This window comes from Protomyctophum bolini (genome assembly GCF_963924005.1).
Source record: "Protomyctophum bolini genome assembly, chromosome: 8".
NCBI lineage: Eukaryota > Metazoa > Chordata > Actinopteri > Myctophiformes > Myctophidae > Protomyctophum > Protomyctophum bolini.
The window spans coordinates 10,759,000-10,776,572 of record NC_137869.1 but is presented as its reverse complement, the minus strand read 5'-3'; the positions used below and the strand labels follow the sequence as shown (position 1 = coordinate 10,776,572).

At 42.7% G+C, this 17,573-nt stretch overlaps 2 protein-coding genes across 3 annotated transcripts in view; both read right to left on the bottom strand.

Moving 5' to 3' along the window:
* Positions 1-433: 433 nt before the first annotated feature.
* Positions 434-9,116, bottom strand: LOC308320610 (uncharacterized protein). Its single transcript, XM_080771157.1, has 9 exons — positions 8,144-9,116; positions 7,806-7,915; positions 7,190-7,333; positions 6,819-6,866; positions 6,349-6,426; positions 4,762-4,899; positions 4,016-4,099; positions 2,917-2,967; positions 434-2,087 (listed from the first exon to the last, which is right to left on the bottom strand). The coding sequence occupies exons 1-9, from the start codon at positions 9,045-9,047 to the stop codon at positions 1,977-1,979; spliced, it is 1,668 nt and encodes a 555-aa protein (XP_080627283.1). The 5' UTR covers positions 9,048-9,116; the 3' UTR covers positions 434-1,976.
* A 2,815-nt stretch (positions 9,117-11,931) lies between these two features.
* Positions 11,932-17,573, bottom strand: part of anos1b (anosmin 1b) — a 53,129-nt gene continuing 47,487 nt past the window's right edge. Inside the window, exons 14-16 of one of the 2 annotated variants that reach the window (XR_013964538.1) lie at positions 16,961-17,104; positions 13,786-15,190; positions 11,932-12,873 (exon numbers count right to left, since the gene is read on the bottom strand). Coding sequence is in view for 1 of the 2 variants with exons in the window: in XM_080770942.1 (XP_080627068.1) it covers positions 16,961-17,104 (144 nt within the window). In the remaining variant the exon portion in view is untranslated. Of the gene's footprint in view, positions 15,191-16,960; positions 17,105-17,573 lie in introns of both variants that reach the window. The other variant, XM_080770942.1, reaches the window with a different exon arrangement.

Here is a 17,573-nt window from a genome sequence, read left to right as displayed (position 1 = left end):
ACTATAAAATTCATATTATACAATGGCGTCTCTTGAATGAAATTGGTGACCCAGCTGAAAATTAATTTTCTCTTTTTACTAAGGAGCTGGAATAGGGGATCTTTAACCTTTATAACATTTGAGGAGCGCTAGTTTGTGTAAACGCAAACATTCAATGAATTTGACAATGTATGGCCAGGTTTGAGTGTTTGTGTAAACAGTGTTTACACAAACATTGAAGACGAAGGTGAGGACACAAATTGTGATTGGCCGGAATGAGATGTATGATATATACAGACGTGCCCCTCACTTCATACGGGTGTGATTTTTATTTTTGCTTTAACTATTACTTACAGCACCTTTAATCTTTTTACTGTAGATACTAAGTCTACTGCTATTTAACCCTTGTGATGTCCGTGAGGCATGAGTGCAAAAAATGGAAAAACTGCACGAGCAGTTACACCAAAATCCCTACTGGATTGGCTGTTTAATAATATAATCAACAACAATAAAAACAGTCAATAAACCATTTTGACAGTCTGCCAAAGGCAGACTAAAGCCGTCACAGAAAGTAATATAATCCTGCAATAAAATATAGTTAATAAAATAGCTGATAGATCAAAAAACTATTTGTTTTCATTAAAAAAAACAAAATTCTTCAGCTTCACTACACAGAAGCAGGAAATGGGATTTTAACAGCTTGTGAAATAAATAAATTCTTGTGTTGTTTGATATTCTGTTTTTATGTTTTATGTTTAAGCAGATGTAGACCGCTGTGTGTCTCGCTGAATAAAATCTTGATTTTCTGTTCCCGTGTAAATGCACCACTACTTTATAATAGTAACGCAGGCCGTACATACGTTTTAAGGTCAGTAACTCTGCTTAGCCATCACATCAGCAGCACGTTCCTAAGTTTACTGTGGAACTTCCTAACCAGAAAGGTCCTACTGATGCATTCAGACATCAAAACGTACGGAGTACCTGCACCAAGCACAACACAGTCAGGGATGCATTCAAAACACAGAAAAAGCAGGAAATGACAGAGCCAGAAACTGAAATCTTCATCAAGAGGGAACAAAACTAAACAATGTGTCCATGATGCTAATATTCCACTCTAATAGGCAGCAAGGAAGAGTACGCGGTTCGGTTCGGTACATTCAGTTCACCTCCATATCATGCGTCAGCTCTGAAGAGGCAAACACCTTTAGGCCAACAATGCAAAACCTTCAAGTTTAAAGTCAACAGGTTGGTCCACTGAATCACACCATGTCGGTATGTAGAATTTTTAAAAAAAAGAGAAGAATCATGATTCTGCCGTTTCCGTAATATCCAGTAACAGATCCAGCAGACAGACAAACACACATAGTTAATCATGGCCAACAGGGAGGTAAGGCTGCTTCATTCAGGAAGACATTTGTGTCTCATTGGTCAGGGGTGTTGTGGGTGTTGTGGAGTCCTCAGGCCAGCTCTTTCTCAAATTCTGCATGGGTCCACAATTTAGATCCACGACTGAAACACTGTTCTTCTCTTAGCCTGGAAGCACAGCAGGCTCTCAGAGAATTCTGCCAGAATGGCCCCGATAGACCTCAGCCGGAGATAGACACCATCCTCTGCTTTCACCGGAGGCTCCCTTCTGCAGCCATTTTGCCATGGCTGTTTTGCTTGTCTCCTGGCAAGTATTCAGCTGAATTTCCACTCTGGAATTCCACACGTGACAAATGAACGCTGCCCATTGATCTGAATATTAAATCCAAGTGTCCACAACAAGGGGTCAGTAGGAGGCCACATCAGTAGTTCTCTGTAAGCTGTCATTAGTTTAGATAAAATACTGACCGACTAGTATTTAAAACAAAACAAAAAAACAGCCTGAGTTAAAATTTACCCTGCTGCCATCAGTAAAAGCTCATCCAGAATTGTTCAGCCAGATGAGCAGGGCAGCAGTCAGAGATCCCAGGGAGGAGGCCAGTCAGCTGGGCAGCTAGTCGTCTCTCAGTGGCCTAGTCGTTGAGACGACACTCACACAGCTCCTTGTAGAGCCTCTTGCGGATGAGAGGCATGTCCTCCTGACTGAACCGCAGCGGCTGCTTCACTGACAGACGACGGCAGTACTAACCACACACACACACACACACACACAAACACACACACACACACAAAGTAAATATTAACCCATTCTGACCTGAGATCAGATTCTAAAAATGTCTTCTGCATCCTGACAGTTTTCTGAAAAAGCTATGTCTCTACAGTCAGTCGTTCTTCTATTTTTCAAAAATAGCAGACCTACAAGCTACATGAGCTTGTAGATCTGCTATTTTTCTAAAGCTAAAGCATAACATAATGCTAACACCATTGGGTTAATATATGTAATCATATACAGTATTACAGTATCAATACTAGCAGGACAGTTAGCCACTTAAACCCTATATTCTTCAACGTATGGCATATATAGTAAAAGGAGCCAATCTAAAAACTCAGTCATTACGTGTTGTGTTGTAGACATTAGATTCTTGTATCATAATATTTGTTTTTGGGGCTTTGCAGCCTTTTATTGATATTAGTGAACAGGGGGAGAGAGAGACGGGGAGTGACACGGTGTGCTCGGGAGTCGAACCCCCGGCACACCGTCCGGCTGGCTCGGCAGCTTAGGTGCCCAGACGGTCGAGCGAAAATAGGGACACAAGGGTTAATGTGCTTCTAGGATTGCCATCAAATATGGCAATTTTATGTATTATTAGTACTTAATGTATTTCAACAAATTTAGCATGTCTGAAAACTAAGGGGCGGGAGGACATGGAAAAGGAGATAGGATTTAGACAAGAGGAAAGAAAATAAAAAGCGAGGAAAGAAAACACCACCAGGTAGGAAGGAATAAAGAAGGTAAAGAGGGGAATTCATTAATGAAAGAAGCATGGAAGCTATGAAGGAAACCATTCTCACCTCCAAGACAAAAACTCCACAGTCACTGTCATTTTTCTGCTGTGGAATACCCTGAGGAGACAACAACGGTAACAGTAAAGCAGCGAAGAGGGACTGGAGGACTCAAAGACTGTTACTATGCCTAGCATGACTGTGCATCTCTGTGTTTGCATGTGTTCTTGTGTACTGTCCTAATGAGGACATACTGTATCCTCAGAATCCTCAAAATAGCACATAAAAAAGCCAGCCGACCACAGTATATTACTTTCAACTTAAAACCAACTTACATACATGTATACATACGTTACAACCAATATTGAAACATATCGTAATTACGTCACCATTGACAGCCAGTTATAACCCGACTTTAGCATTTAATTTCAATGTTTTACAGAGAGGCTGAGATTTGAAAGTTCGTAGCGGTCTGCTTGCACACTAGTGGGCCATTTATGGCCTACTTGTGTGCAGCACGCAAGTAGGCACTCGACATGAGTGCAGTTCTAGCTATGTTTATAATTAGGGTTGCATCTTGGGAGTAGACTGTCTTCGGACTCCGTCTCAGCCACTAGCATTTCTTATTCCTTGTATCCCTTCTTGTTTTTTAAAGGTTTCATGACATACATTTTCATTTATTTCTCCTTTAGGTTTTATTACCTTAATTACACCCCCACAACCTGAACTTTGAACATTCAATTGATTTGCTGTGGTCTGAGGTTTTCTCTATGTTCTGAAGCCTTTTGAGCTGCAATGAAAACAGGCCTCAACAGTGACATTTGCTGGCAAATTCCTATGTCATATATGGGATTTGTAGACTCTTACCTCACAGTCCACAGGCAAGAAATCCCTAGACCACAGAAAATCTACTGAATGTTCAGGGATTTTTGGGTGCAATTGAGCTCAGAAAACCTAAACTTTTTTTATGTCACGATCTCTTTAATATATAGATGGAAGCTAAACTATACTTTGTAAATGGCTTTGGATTAGAGTGCCTGCTAAATGCCCAAATCATGATTCATGTTGAGTCTAGCATATCAGAGTGGTGGTCTAGATCTAGCTTTTATAATGTCAGCAGTTATAAACGTAATGTTTACACGTGGGGTTAGTTAGTATTGGGGTTTACCTTGATGATGACCATCTTCCAACCTTTCTGGAAGTCTGTCTGCTCCTTCTCTTTAGCTTCAGCCTGTACGTACTTCATTATATTCTGATGGATAAGGGAAACAAGTTGTTGAAACACAAGGTGTCAAAATGCGTGATGAACCTAAATCACTCTATTTGTCTGGTCTCATATTCCTATATTTTCCGGGCTGTGTCTAACTGTAGTGTACTCATTTATTTACAGTGTCCAACCTGTTGAATTCAGTCGTGTCCCATGTCAATTCAATGCATCATAATTATTTATGTATTTCTTGCTTTTCCAATACCCAATTTGTCTCTTTATCAATGCCCAATATGTATTTTTTCCCGTCTCCAAACCCTCTATTAATAGTTTCTGTATTGTGTATTTCCTGTCTATAAACATCTCTTTCCCCACTATTCTCGGCCTCATAACCTCAAATAATTCCTGCTCATTCGAATGTGCCTATGTGGCAGAAATCTTTATGTGTCTTTGGGTCTGACATCATCCAGTCCAGTAGTTTTTATAGTCTTTTTATATAATATCTGTGTATTGTGATTTTTTTGTTGTCTTTTAACCACTGCACAAAAGTTTCCGAAAGGAAAAATAAAGTTCTTTGAAGTCATTAAAACAAGTCTGCAATTGTCTTGTTACAGTATTTATAAATATCAATACTAATATGCTACTTTATGAGTATTATTCAACCAAATAAACATAATTCATCATTCATTTTAAACTACATTACATACATCTATGGTGTGTTTGAAGACGATGCCCTGACTGTCGTAGTAGCTGATGGTTTTGGTTGCTATATCAACGGCAATGAGGGACCAGTGTATCTCTAGATGGATAGGAACCAACAGCAACTTCTTGGAGAATAGGTCCTCCTGAAACAAACCCACACACACACAAACACACCATTAGCCATGCATTCTAATAACAATCTGCTTCAGTTTGCCAAGAGGAACTACCATAGAATACACAGAGAGGGAAATTTAAATCAATCAAAGGCCTGATAAAGCTCCTGCACAAGTAACCAATTAAAGTAAACAATTAATCAGAAGTACTGTTTGGCAAATGTTATAATTGCTACATCACAGAAGAACTGTAATTTCTTACATTTAATGATGCAAGTGATTTCAGTGAATGATCAAACCTATTATCTATTTACTAAATTACAGAGGGACATTTCACTGTCTGTCCACACTACCCATGGTGAGGCCGGTAGCCGTTACAGTTTGTTTGGTTTTATAATGCTGTGGCAAACTGCAGGAAGAACACAGACACTACTTGACAAGTGGGGTCACCTTTTGTTCATTTCTGTAGGAGAGACACATTTTCAGCAAGTGTGAGCAATTGATAGACTCACACAACCATAGGCTGAGAGTACATTTATGAGATATCGAGTGCGAGATTAGACCGCACAAAGTACTTCTAATTCCTGACTGTCGACCCATACGGTAAATGAAATTTACCGGGTAAAGGAATTGAGTAGGGAACGTAGGAGTATGCTGGGTTATTTGACCAGCAAATAGCACAGGGATGATTACATTTACCAGTAATATTGATTTTATTGTGTCCATATAGGGCTAATGATATGACAGCAAAAGGGACTGCAAAGTGCAAACAGGTGGTAGAGGATATATAGAACTACAACACCACCATCACAATACCACCGACATGTCATGGTACTACGTTTCCCAGTACTAAAGCACGCCTAAACACAACCATTTTGTAACCTTATACCTAAATTTAGCTATCTAACATAAACACCTAAACAGAATGATTTTAATAATATATCTTAAAGGAGAATTCCATGCTAGAAGGATTTCTTACCTTTATTTGTAGTTGTTACGTCTCCACCAAAGAGGTCCAGGTGTTATTTTGTGCAAAAGTGCATTATTGGCTATTTCCCCTACCATAAGCCCTCAATAGGGGTTGGGTTTTAGTGCCAATTCAATTATTTCCATCGAAATAAATAGTAAAGTGTGCCGTTTGGGATACTATTTACATTATGAAGAGAGGATATATACAAATAAAAATATTTTTGAGCGATGGAAATAAGCGAATTAGCACAACACCCCATGGCTTATGGTAGGGGAAATAGCCAATAATGCGCTTTTGCACAAATTAACACCTGGACCTCTTTGGTGGGGACGTAACAACTACAAACTAGTCTGGAATTCTCCTTTAACTTAGGACAGCTCCACTCAGCTTTGGTGTTGTGGAAAGTGTATGGTGGATATAACACTGCCTGTTCAGGAGCCACTACCTTAATTTTTCTAAAGTTGCTTATGTCTAATGTCTGATGCTACAGAGATCTCCACTCACTGTACCTTCTTAGTCCACCTCTTCACACCCTCGTAACCCTTGGCAACCAGCTGCCTGTGGAAGAAGCTATTGAAAAAGTGAACCTAGGAGAGAAATAAAGAAATAAAGAGGACAAAATTATCAAAACACATTAACATCGTCCTTGAACAATCTGACATTATTGGCAAGAATCCAGTTTGAATATTTTGTCATTTGAAACTAGTCCATTTACATGTTCAGAATGGTCCCGTTACGGTGGAATTAACCATCTTTAATCCTCATATGCTTCAAAGACTGTCTATAATTGGATGCCTCCTTTTTCTGTGTATACCAAATCTCCACCCATCTACAACCTCACAACATGACACTTTGTGAAGCGTAGTGAGCTTGTAGATCTGATTTCTTCTTTGGGCGAATCTTGAGCAATTTTCACCAAACGTTTGCTTAGTATGACAAACATGTCTACACTACGGATGCTACAGTCTTTGCCTCTTACCTTGTGCTGCGTGGCTTCCATAATGAGCTCTCCATACATGTTGATAATCTGCCGAGACGTACAGACAAGACTGAGTTAGCATCCAGTCTGTACTTTTAATTACAGAAAGAAACTAATATGTGGACTGTTTTCGCCCCACTGTAATAGCCAATGTATACATTCAACAGACAATATGTATTTCCAACAGAAAGAATGGTTGAATGACACTTTCTTATCCATCAATTCTTCCTCCTGATCACTGGTCCAAGTCACTTCATCCAGGACAATTCGTCCCTGTCTTTATCTTCTCCTCTATCCCCTACCCACCTGCTCACAGTTTCCCCCCCCCCGTACCCATTTCTATACCTATATTAACTATTTCTCCTTCTTACCTGATCATTAAGCCAGTTCTGTTCCTCCAGTGTACTGAGGTCCTCCAGGCTCAGGGTGTGTTTGTTATACGTCACCATGAAGCCTCCGACTGGTGCAGAGGCCAGCCCTGCCCTGTAGCGACTAACCTCGGCTGGGATGTTCAGCTTCCTGTACAAAATACACCCCACAGCAGAGATGAGTGACGTGAAACAATACATTAAACAGTGTGGATTTTGTTCAAATGTTAAAGCTCTATATTGTGATAGTAGTAACCATTAGTATACTGCATCTCGCCAGCTCTTTAATAGGCGGCAGTAAGGCTTTATACAACAAATCATTGTTTGATAGGACTAATCATACAGCTTACCATAACGTTACTATATAATGGTATTATGATTGGGATGATCAGATCAGTTCTTTAATGCTCTGGAAAAACTCTGTCAGCCTGTCTGCGTGTGTGCGTGCGTGCGCACACTCAGACAGAAACGACGGCAATGTGTTGGACAGGACTACATACATTAAAAGGACCCATCTGGTGCAGTGAACTATTATATTTTGCAGGCTCTATCAGGGCTCAAGCAGCCTGCCTGTGTGTGTGTGTGTGTGTGTGTGTGTGCGTGTGCGTGTGTGTGTGACTAGCCTGTTGCTGAGGTCAGAGTTGCTTTTCTTCTTCAGGTGTTCCACAACGTCTGTCTCGCTGAGTGGAATGAAGCTACCGTACTTAGTATAGAAACTCTCTAGAAACTCTGAACGAGAAAAGAGAAGATTTGTTAGAATAGTAGAGATTCATCATCAAATGAACCCCATGAATAACAAACAAATGCTGGGAAGATTCAAAATGTCAATGTTGTTTACGGTTCAAAAGGTTTTCTTTACGTTCTATAATAGGAACTTTTGTACACTTGTTGACCATCAGTACAGAAGTTAAATTCTATAAAGCGTTTTAGAGACAGATATTGGCTTTGTGAACTTACCGTGGATCATTTCAGTGAGCAGCATGGAGTCTGCGTCGTCTTTCTCCTGAGACTGGCCGCCTGTCTGTTTTTCAGTCTGTTGCCCGTCTGTTTGTTCTGATGGTTCCTTGGCCTGCATTTCCTCCACCTCTTCTCCTTTCTCCCAGGTTCCAGGCACACAGTACAGTCTATGGTCCCTTAGCGCCCATCGGTGTTGCGTGGTGTGCACCACAATACTGTCCTCGGGTGGAGGAGGGGGGGGTTTAGGTTTACAGTGCTCGTCTGTCAGTGTACCAACATTTCCGTTGGACAGAGGCACTGGTACGGTGTCGTCATTAGGTGACTGTGAGTCTATCTGCATGACAGTGTCTGGTTCCTGTGGACTTTCTGATGTAGAAGTAGAACCTGTGACCTGTCCTGAGCGCGATAGACTGTCTACACACGCAGGTTCAGTCACTCGGGACTTGGCCGTAAACGCATTGTCCGTACCTCCTCCTCCTCCTGTCCCAGCTGTAGCAGTGCCTCCTGCAGAGCCGTGCCCAGCCACAACAAATCTGCAGCCATCCGCTATCAACCTGACCTCTTCAACCCTCCCAGATGCAGTTGTTCTAACACAGGCACTTTTCACCACTGCATCCCCAACCCCAACAGTGCCAACACCATTCACATTTTCCGGTGGGGATGTAGAGCTGGCCCTCTCTTCCACCTCCATATCAACGGATTTGGTGTTTTTACCCGGTGCTGCTGACCCAGATCCAGTTTGACAACCTAAATTAGAACTCACAACGCTCTGTATACCAGCACCGACACTGCCAGTTGCAACCCTGCCTCGCCCTCTGAGACCTTGTCCCCTTATCCCAACCGTGCCTCGCCCTCTTACGCCTTGTCCTCTAAGGCCAACCCCGCTTCGACCTCTGTCACCCATCCCGACGCTGCCTCGCCCTCTTACGCCTTGTCCTCTAAGGCCAACCCCGCCTCTACCTCTGTCACCCACCCCGACGTTGCCTCGCCCTCTTGCCCCTTGTCCTCTTACCTCAACGCTGCCTCGTCCTCTTACCCCTTGTCCCCTTACCCCAAGTCCCCTTACCCCAACTCCACCTCGCCCTCTTTCACCAACCCTGACAATGCCTCGTCCTCTTACCCCTTGTCCCCTTACCCCAACCCCGCCTCGCCCTCTGTCACTAACCCCGACACTGGCAGCGGCGACCCTGCCTCGTCCTCTTACGCAGATGACACCACGTCCCAACGGCCTCCTGCCTCCCCTCGATACCTCCATCCTGGAGTTAACAGCTGTGCCCCTCCCTCTAGCTCTCCCTGCTGAAGCCCCTCTGCTGCCTCTTGTTGCCCCCCTATTCCAAGCTCCTCTCTCCACTCCAACTGCCTGCTCCTTCCCCTGAGCACCGGCCCCCTCCTCAACACCACAGTTTCTCATTGGTCCATCACCCAGGGCAGTTGTGATGGACGTATCAACAAAGATTCCTGATTGGTCCATTGCGTCAGCGGCCAACTCTGCTTCAGTTGTCACCGGCTTGTCGACTTTCTGATCATCACCATGCTCATCCTCCTTGTCATGATCCATTATCTCAACAATCTTTACCTTCCTCGGCCTTCCAGGGCCGCCTTTCTTTTTCGGGGTGGGCTCCAGGTTCCTCCCAGTCGGCTTATCGACTTTATGATCATCACTATCCTCATCCTCCTCGTCATCATCCATTATCTCAATAATCTTTACCTTCCTCGGCCTTCCAGGGCCGCATTTCTTTTTCGGGGTGGCCTCCAGGTTCCTCCCCGTCTGCAGAAGTGTCCCCCTACCTCTGCCCCCTCCCCTGCCACTGCCCCTCCCTCTACCCGGGGTTTTAACGTGCAGCGATGTGTCATGGTGCCCTCTGCCGTGGGGGCCACAGCAGTCACAGGCTTTAGGGGTCCGCTTCCTGCCTGACGAACGCCCGTTGACTGTGGCCTGAGAAGGCGGTGGAGCTGGGGTCTGTGTGGGTGTGGGGCATGAGTTAGGGCCCCACGGTTTGGCAGGGGTTAAGGCAGGAGTAGGAGCCGGTTGTTTAACTTGGACAAGAGATTGAGTGGCAGGCTGGTTTATGAGAGAGCTCGGGGGGTGGGTTGGTGTTAGAAGTTTGGCAGCGGCCTGGTTTAAGTCATGGTCTGTAGGAGCCACATGCAGTAGAATAACTGGAGGAGGTGCAGGTGCTGATGGTGTAGTTGGCATTGAGGGCGCAGAGCTGCTGTGAACCATGGCGCCCTACTGCGCCTCTACCCCATCCCCCAACACCACCTCTAGGCACTCGTCTTCTTTCCTCCCCAAAGTCTCACCACTTTGTGTTTATATCCTTGAAGTCCCTCTGACAAACATGTAGCATATGTTTCTTTCTTTTATGATGTCTAATATGCTCTGAAGCCAGCTCTCCTAGTTTGGATTTCTGTTATAACTCTTTCACCTCCCGCAGAATTGCTCTAGAACAGTGTACTCCTCCTTCCTTCACAATCCACCTGCAACTAATACTTGTTTTCCACAGGACTTTTCCACCAGAGCACTCCACTGCACTGCAACAGTTAAGGTTGATCAATGGCACCAGTAGTAGCTGAGACAACACCTGATCAGGTCGAGAGGGAGAAAGACAAAGAACGTATCACACTAATGACACCATTGTCTATTCCATTACCTTGTGGTTGGGAAACGTTAGCGAGGTCACAGACAATAATGTATGTCCTACGCTAGGCTATAACAGCAAACAAGTTGCAATGCCAACATATACATTCAATGTGCACTCAGGCTATAACTACGAATAGGTACTTTGATAAGTTGTAACAAGCACATGGCCCACAAACCTTTGTAAATTAAGAACTTAATGAGGTAACATAATTATTGCATTAGCTATGCTATAAGCTCAGCTACGTGACGGGCTCCTTAGAATAACATGCACGAGTTAACAATGCTTTTCGGATAGAAAATAACGTATAATAAACGTGAAATGGTCGATATGCCAGATATACATGGTTGTAATCGTCATACTTTTCCTGCAACACACTAGCTAACGTGTTGAGGAAGAAGTGACACGAAAACAAAGCACCGTCTCAAACGGTTTCAGCGACTTTCGTCATGAGCTCGGTACCGTCTGAGAACAAAGCAGTGGTTCTTTGTTTGCGGTGCATTTAAAGGGCGATGCAATAACTATAAACAGAGTAAGATCGGTGCATTACCTTGTCTGTGAAATACTAATGAGTTTCATTTACAATTTGAAGAAACAACATTCACAAATGATGTCGCTGATTGATTGCGTCACGTCTCGACAGACTCGCGTAGGCCCAGTTGGACAACTCTCGCGATGCCACGTCCCTTCGTCTGCGAGGCTGCAGCCTGCAGCTGGGTGGCGCTGCCTCTCTTCATAATGGGTGCACTGCAACTGGGTGCTCCATAGCCTGGTGCGGCCAGACCATAGAGTATTTTAGCCTGGTGCGGGGGCCAGACTGATAGCGAGGGTTCACTGATGTTTCCTCCCCGTATATGCGGGGAAGAATCTTTAGTGAATCCCCGCTATGAGGCTGGCCAAGCCAGGCTACCTTAACCTCGCCTCACCAGGCTTTCCACGTAGGCCTACCTCGGAGTAAGATGCTCCTCAGTCCTCTTCATAATAACCTAAATACATAGGCTATATAATATTTTGATAATGATTTGATATACTGGCGTATTACTGCCATTGCCTCTCTGTTTGGTTTGTATTTAGCTCTCAGGGCTAATAGTTAGTTATAAATTCTTTCTCACATTCACCAATCACCACAATGACTGAGACCACACATACTTGTAGCCCGATGCTCTTTAATTACAAAACAATAAATAAAACAGTGTAAAAAAAAAAGAAGGTAAAAGATAAAAAATTGTGAACAAAATGAAGATAAAATAAATTTTCATGGAGAAACAGGACTTGTCTATAGGTTTACATGAAGACGTAATATTAACCTAATTTTCATAGTAGCTTAAAATATAATTAAGTTAGACCAGTTCTGAGCCTTTAAATGTTATTTGGCCTTGTGTAATCCACTGTAGCATTATACAAATAAATACATGTATTAAACACGGTACATGTGTAACACTGACAATATTTGGTTGGTTTTGAATTAGATCAAACTTATATTTGGTATGTGTTGTTTGCTGTCTTACTTTAATTGTGTTAATTGGGACTTATTCTAATGAATAGAACATTATTTTAACCAGTCTATGTCTGTATATAGGTAAAGTACTTTCAATCAAACGTTTAAATGTAAGTATATGATTGCAGTTAGCTCTCTCTATTGGCAGAGGGAGACAAAGGACATAAAATGTATGGATTGTAGTTTAGAGCCTAAATTATATCTAGTCATGACAGTGTCCAATGACAGAAAAGATCAGGCATTACTAGACATGACAGTCAGTGCTCTATTCATTATTAGCTCAACCAACGACGACTTGACAAGAACCAGAGGACTATAGTGACCCCAAGGCCTCATTCACAGTTCTCACGTATCAAACACCAATCAAGGAAATGTTTGGTGTTTTTTTGGGGGGGGGGGGGGTTTTGGCCACCACAATGCTTTTCCAATGGGAGTCACATGGTTTGACCAAACATTTTTGTTTGATGGGGGGTAAGGGGCAGAACACCACCAGCAATCAGCAATCAAACACAAATGTTTGGTCAAACCATGTGAGTCCCATTGGAAAAGCATTGTGGTGGACTAAAAAAACAAAAAAAACGACCAAACATTTGCTTGGTGTTTGATATTGGTCGGGGGGGTAGGACCAAGGGATTTGGGATTTGTTTATAAACATTTTGGTATTTGTTTATAAACATTTGTGATTTGTTTATAAACATTTGTGATTTATTTATAAACATTTTGGGATTTGTTTATAAACATTTGGGATTTGTTTACAAACATTTGGGATTTGTTTATAAACATTTGGGATTTGTAAGTCTCATGGGGGGGGTAGGACCACTACCAGTTGACCTGTAGTAAGTCTCATGGTCGGGGGGGTAGGACCAAGGGATTTGGGATTTGTTTATAAACATTTTGGTATTTGTTTATAAACATTTGTGATTTGTTTATAAACATTTGTGATTTATTTATAAACATTTTGGGATTTGTTTATAAACATTTGGGATTTGTTTACAAACATTTGGGATTTGTTTATAAACATTTGGGATTTGTAAGTCTCATGGGGGGGGGTAGGACCACTACCAGTTGACCTGTAGTAAGTCTCATGGTCGGGGGGGTAGGACCAAGGGATTTGGGATTTGTTTATAAACATTTTGGTATTTGTTTATAAACATTTGTGATTTGTTTATAAACATTTTGGGATTTGTTTATAAACATTTGGGATTTGTTTATAAACATTTGGGATTTGTTTATAAACATTTGGGATTTGTTTACAAACATTTGGGATTTGTTTATAAACATTTGGGATTTGTAAGTCTCATGGGGGGGGGGTAGGACCACTACCAGTTGACCTGTAGTAAGTCTCATGGTCGGGGGGGTAGGACCAAGGGATTTGGGATTTGTTTATAAACATTTTGGTATTTGTTTATAAACATTTGTGATTTGTTTATAAACATTTGTGATTTGTTTATAAACATTTTGGGCTCTGTATAATATGTTGCCTAGGGCCTCAAAAGGCCTAGAACCGGCACTGTTGATACGTGTGAATGAGGCCCAAGCACTCCAGAGAAAAGCATGACAATCTGGAAACTCATTGCACTGCGGTTCCACTTCCACCTGTTACTGAAGACTGAATTTAGATATACAGGCTGTGAAAGAAGGTTGGATCTTGAATGTAGAATAGTGAGATGTAAGGATACAGAATGCTAAAGGTTGGATGTGGAGTGTAGTGTAGTGTAGTGTAGTGTTTAAAGGGAATGTTCACACCCAAAATGACTTTTTTCTATCGATAACTCATTACTCATCCCATGGATATAAATATTTTACTTTTTTTTATGACCAGCACCCTATGCTCCCTATTCTCCTATGGAGACGCAAAGGAGACTATTTGTGTCTCCATAGCATAGGGAACCACTGCTGGTCATGAAATAATTGAGTTCAAGTCTCCATGGGGTAGGTAATCTATAGGAAAAAAGTAATTTTGGGGTAAAACTATCCGTTTCATTTATTTTCCCGTTCACGACATCATGCACCAAAAATTGCAAATCTACAAACTCACAAAACATTGCATTTGCAATGCTTTGTGAGGTTATGGGATGGCTATTTGTGGCAACATCCCAACACCATTGTATGATGAAGTATAAGTAACTCAGGTTTAAGACTGTACAGACTTAGCCTCGCGTAGCCAGCCTTCATCTGCCTTTGCAATGCATATTGCCCCAGGCAGATTAAGTTTGGCTCCTCTCAATTGTGGGAGGACTTTGTGGCTCCTCAAAGTGGTGACGAGCCAACCAGATTCGTCTGGAACCAGGCTATAACCAACCAGGGCCCAGTATGTAAATATGGGGCGGGACATTGCAGAAAAAAATCTAACACTGAGATGGACGAGACTAATATCCACGCAGTGATATTATTATCGCTGTGCGAGGCTAGTACAGATGGCCATTTATATTAGATGTAGAGTGAGGTGGAATGATATACAGACAGACTGCCAATACAAAGTAAGTAGTATCTAGGCTGACGATAAGCATTTTGATTTAAATATACTGTAGGCTTAGGCCATTAGTCTGGAGTCACCGGATCATTTAACAGTACTTGTTGGTGCATCCCGACCAGTTTTCTTTATTTCTTTTTCATAACATGTAAGATCACAGACAGTTTAATCACTTTAATCAGTGTGGTACTGTGATTGATATGATTTTATTTGTAGTATCTGAATCCGTATCCGTATCCGTTGCTGTGTGTGTGTGTGTGTGTGTGTGTGTGTGTGTGTGGGGGGGGGGGGGGGGGGGGGGGGTGCGTGTGTGCGTACGTGCATGTGCGTGTGTGCGCACGCCGCACGTCAGGTAAGAGAGGCAGGACCAGTCGAAGAATAAAGAACATGATGATGAAGAGGACGTGAAGCAGCAGATGATGTCAGTGAACTGTGACCTGGAAGTGAGAAGACAGAAGATGAATGTTGGCATTAAACAGGCTGAATGGCAGAAGACAAGACAAAACCTTTGACCTATAACTGCACCGATCTGTGTAAAACCTTGTATGCACACTCCCTAGAGGCCAAAGAAAAACCTTTGCCTGGAATTTTTCACATCTGCTCTTTATAGCGCCACCAGGATGCCGAAAACACATTTTCTAATACTCCAAATTTCACGCAAATCGGTACACATACTCTCCATAGTCATGTGATCAAGACAGGTTTGTTTGAATTCTCATTATTATCCATCCTGATTTGGCTACGATTGGCTTCTAAAGTTTTTAGGAGTAGCCCGTTTTGTACCCGTTTTTTACAAAACGCCACAACTCCTCAACGCAGCGTCCGATTGCGGTGAAACTGTGCATGCATATTCCCACTAGGCTGAGGAAGAAATGCCACTTGACAGTTTACAAATCAACCTCATGGTGGTGCTACAACAGGCCAAGTCGCGACACACACACACACACACACACACACACACACACACACACACACACACACACACACACACACACACACACACACACACACACACACACACACACACGCACACACACACAAAAACAAACATTTTGCAAAACATCACACAAACTCCTATCCTCCTGGTGGAGACCTGTGCCCAACTTTTTCTAGTTTGTTATCATTTACAACTAGTAGGGCAGGTCAGGATGTGGCCTCCTGGTGACACTATAATAGGCCAATGTGAAAAGGGTGACATTTCTTATTACACCTTGGATGGCAATTGGATGATTTGAGGCATTTTGTTCATTTTCTTTTGTTGCAAAAATACACCTGTTGGTGGCACTATAACAGGCCAATGTGAAAAGGGTGGGATATATTCCTCAGCCTAGTAGGAAAGTCTGTGAAAGATTTCACGTTAATGGCACGCTGCATTCATGATTTGAGGCTTTTTGTTCAAAACATCCTGCAAACTTTGAAAGCCAATGTTAGCCAATTATGATGGAATATGAAATATCGGACAGATCCGTCTTGAACACATGACTATAGAGATAGTGTGTAACGATTTGCGGGATTTTTGGACAGAATCTGGAGCTTTTGGCCTGGTGGAGACAATGAGCAGTGTGAAATGTTTGGAAGAATTTAGCTTGAAAATATCATTAGGGCCTAACTATGTTTTCCTTTTATTGAGATAAAATATAATTGATTTGGTAGCATTTTAGTTGTAATCATCCAAGTACTATCTTCTACCTATAAATCCACCAAGTCTCTGTGTGTACGTCTGTAATCCACGTAACTCGAGAACCGTTAGTCCCACCGACTTCAAATTCGACACACGCGTTCCACACCACCACTTCGAGTGCCGTGTCGAGTCGGTCGGACCCACAGTTGTCCAGAACCGCCCCAAAAAGGGCTTGCCCGGGCTCTGGACCGGCCCCCTGCCCAGGGTCCATATATAGAGCTGGCCTTTTCTGACCTCACAACACTCCATATTTGGGCATGCCTGACACAGAACTCCATAAGCTGTCCTGTTCTGACATCCCAACACTCCATATTTGGGCATGGTTGACACAGAACTCCATAGGAATAAAGGGACACAGAGAGACACATACAGAAATCTAACATAATTCTGACGTCGGGCATAAAAGGGACACAGACATAATATCTGGGTGGGGCATTCATTTCCAACATCATTCCAAGTAGGCCAGTGCCCAACGGGCACCGCCGTAGAGGCCCCATGGGCACCTGTGTTTAATCAAGGTAGCTACCTATAGCAGTGTAGCATTGGTAGCTGGAGTGTGTATGGTCCTGGAGACTGCAGCACCACTGCTGCCCCCTGCTGTGAGCACCTGTAGCTGCAGCTGGTAAGTACTGTCCCCATTAAGGCCATACACTGTCACCGAGCGCTGGGACTGGGGGCAGAGACCAAAGTGACGTTAGAGACAGAAGCGCACACGCACACGCACGCACACACACACACACACACACACACACACACACACACACACACACACACACACACACACACACACACACACACACACACACACACACACACCTTATCTGATTGGCTTTAGCTGCTTCAGTGGAGAAACACAGATAAACACGTGTTCCTGGTAACTGGCCATACAGCTTATTAAAGATTGCAATGATTAACCGATTATTAACAAATTAAAAAGCAATATATTTACTAGCAGTTGATATTAATTACACATGAACAAACGCACGAATGCAACACACACACACACACACACACACACACACACACACACACACACACACAAGCTCATTATCCGAGTGAAACAATTATGATCTAAAAATAACCATAAAAATCCTATGTCCTCCGTAATTAGTTTTAAATGAAAGTATTGAAGTTTCTGC

Coding starts and splice junctions, on each gene's coding strand:
- LOC308320610 (XM_080771157.1), bottom strand. CDS start 9,047: ATGGGTGACAGAGGTCGAAGCGGGGTTGGCCTTAGAGGACAAGGCGTA. Junction 7,334..7,805: donor CTGACCTCAGCAACAGGCTA/GTCACACACACA, acceptor TTGTACAGGAAG/CTGAACATCCCAGCCGAGGT. Junction 4,900..6,348: donor TGAAGAGGTGGACTAAGAAG/GTACAGTGAGTG, acceptor GGTTTGTTTCAG/GAGGACCTATTCTCCAAGAA.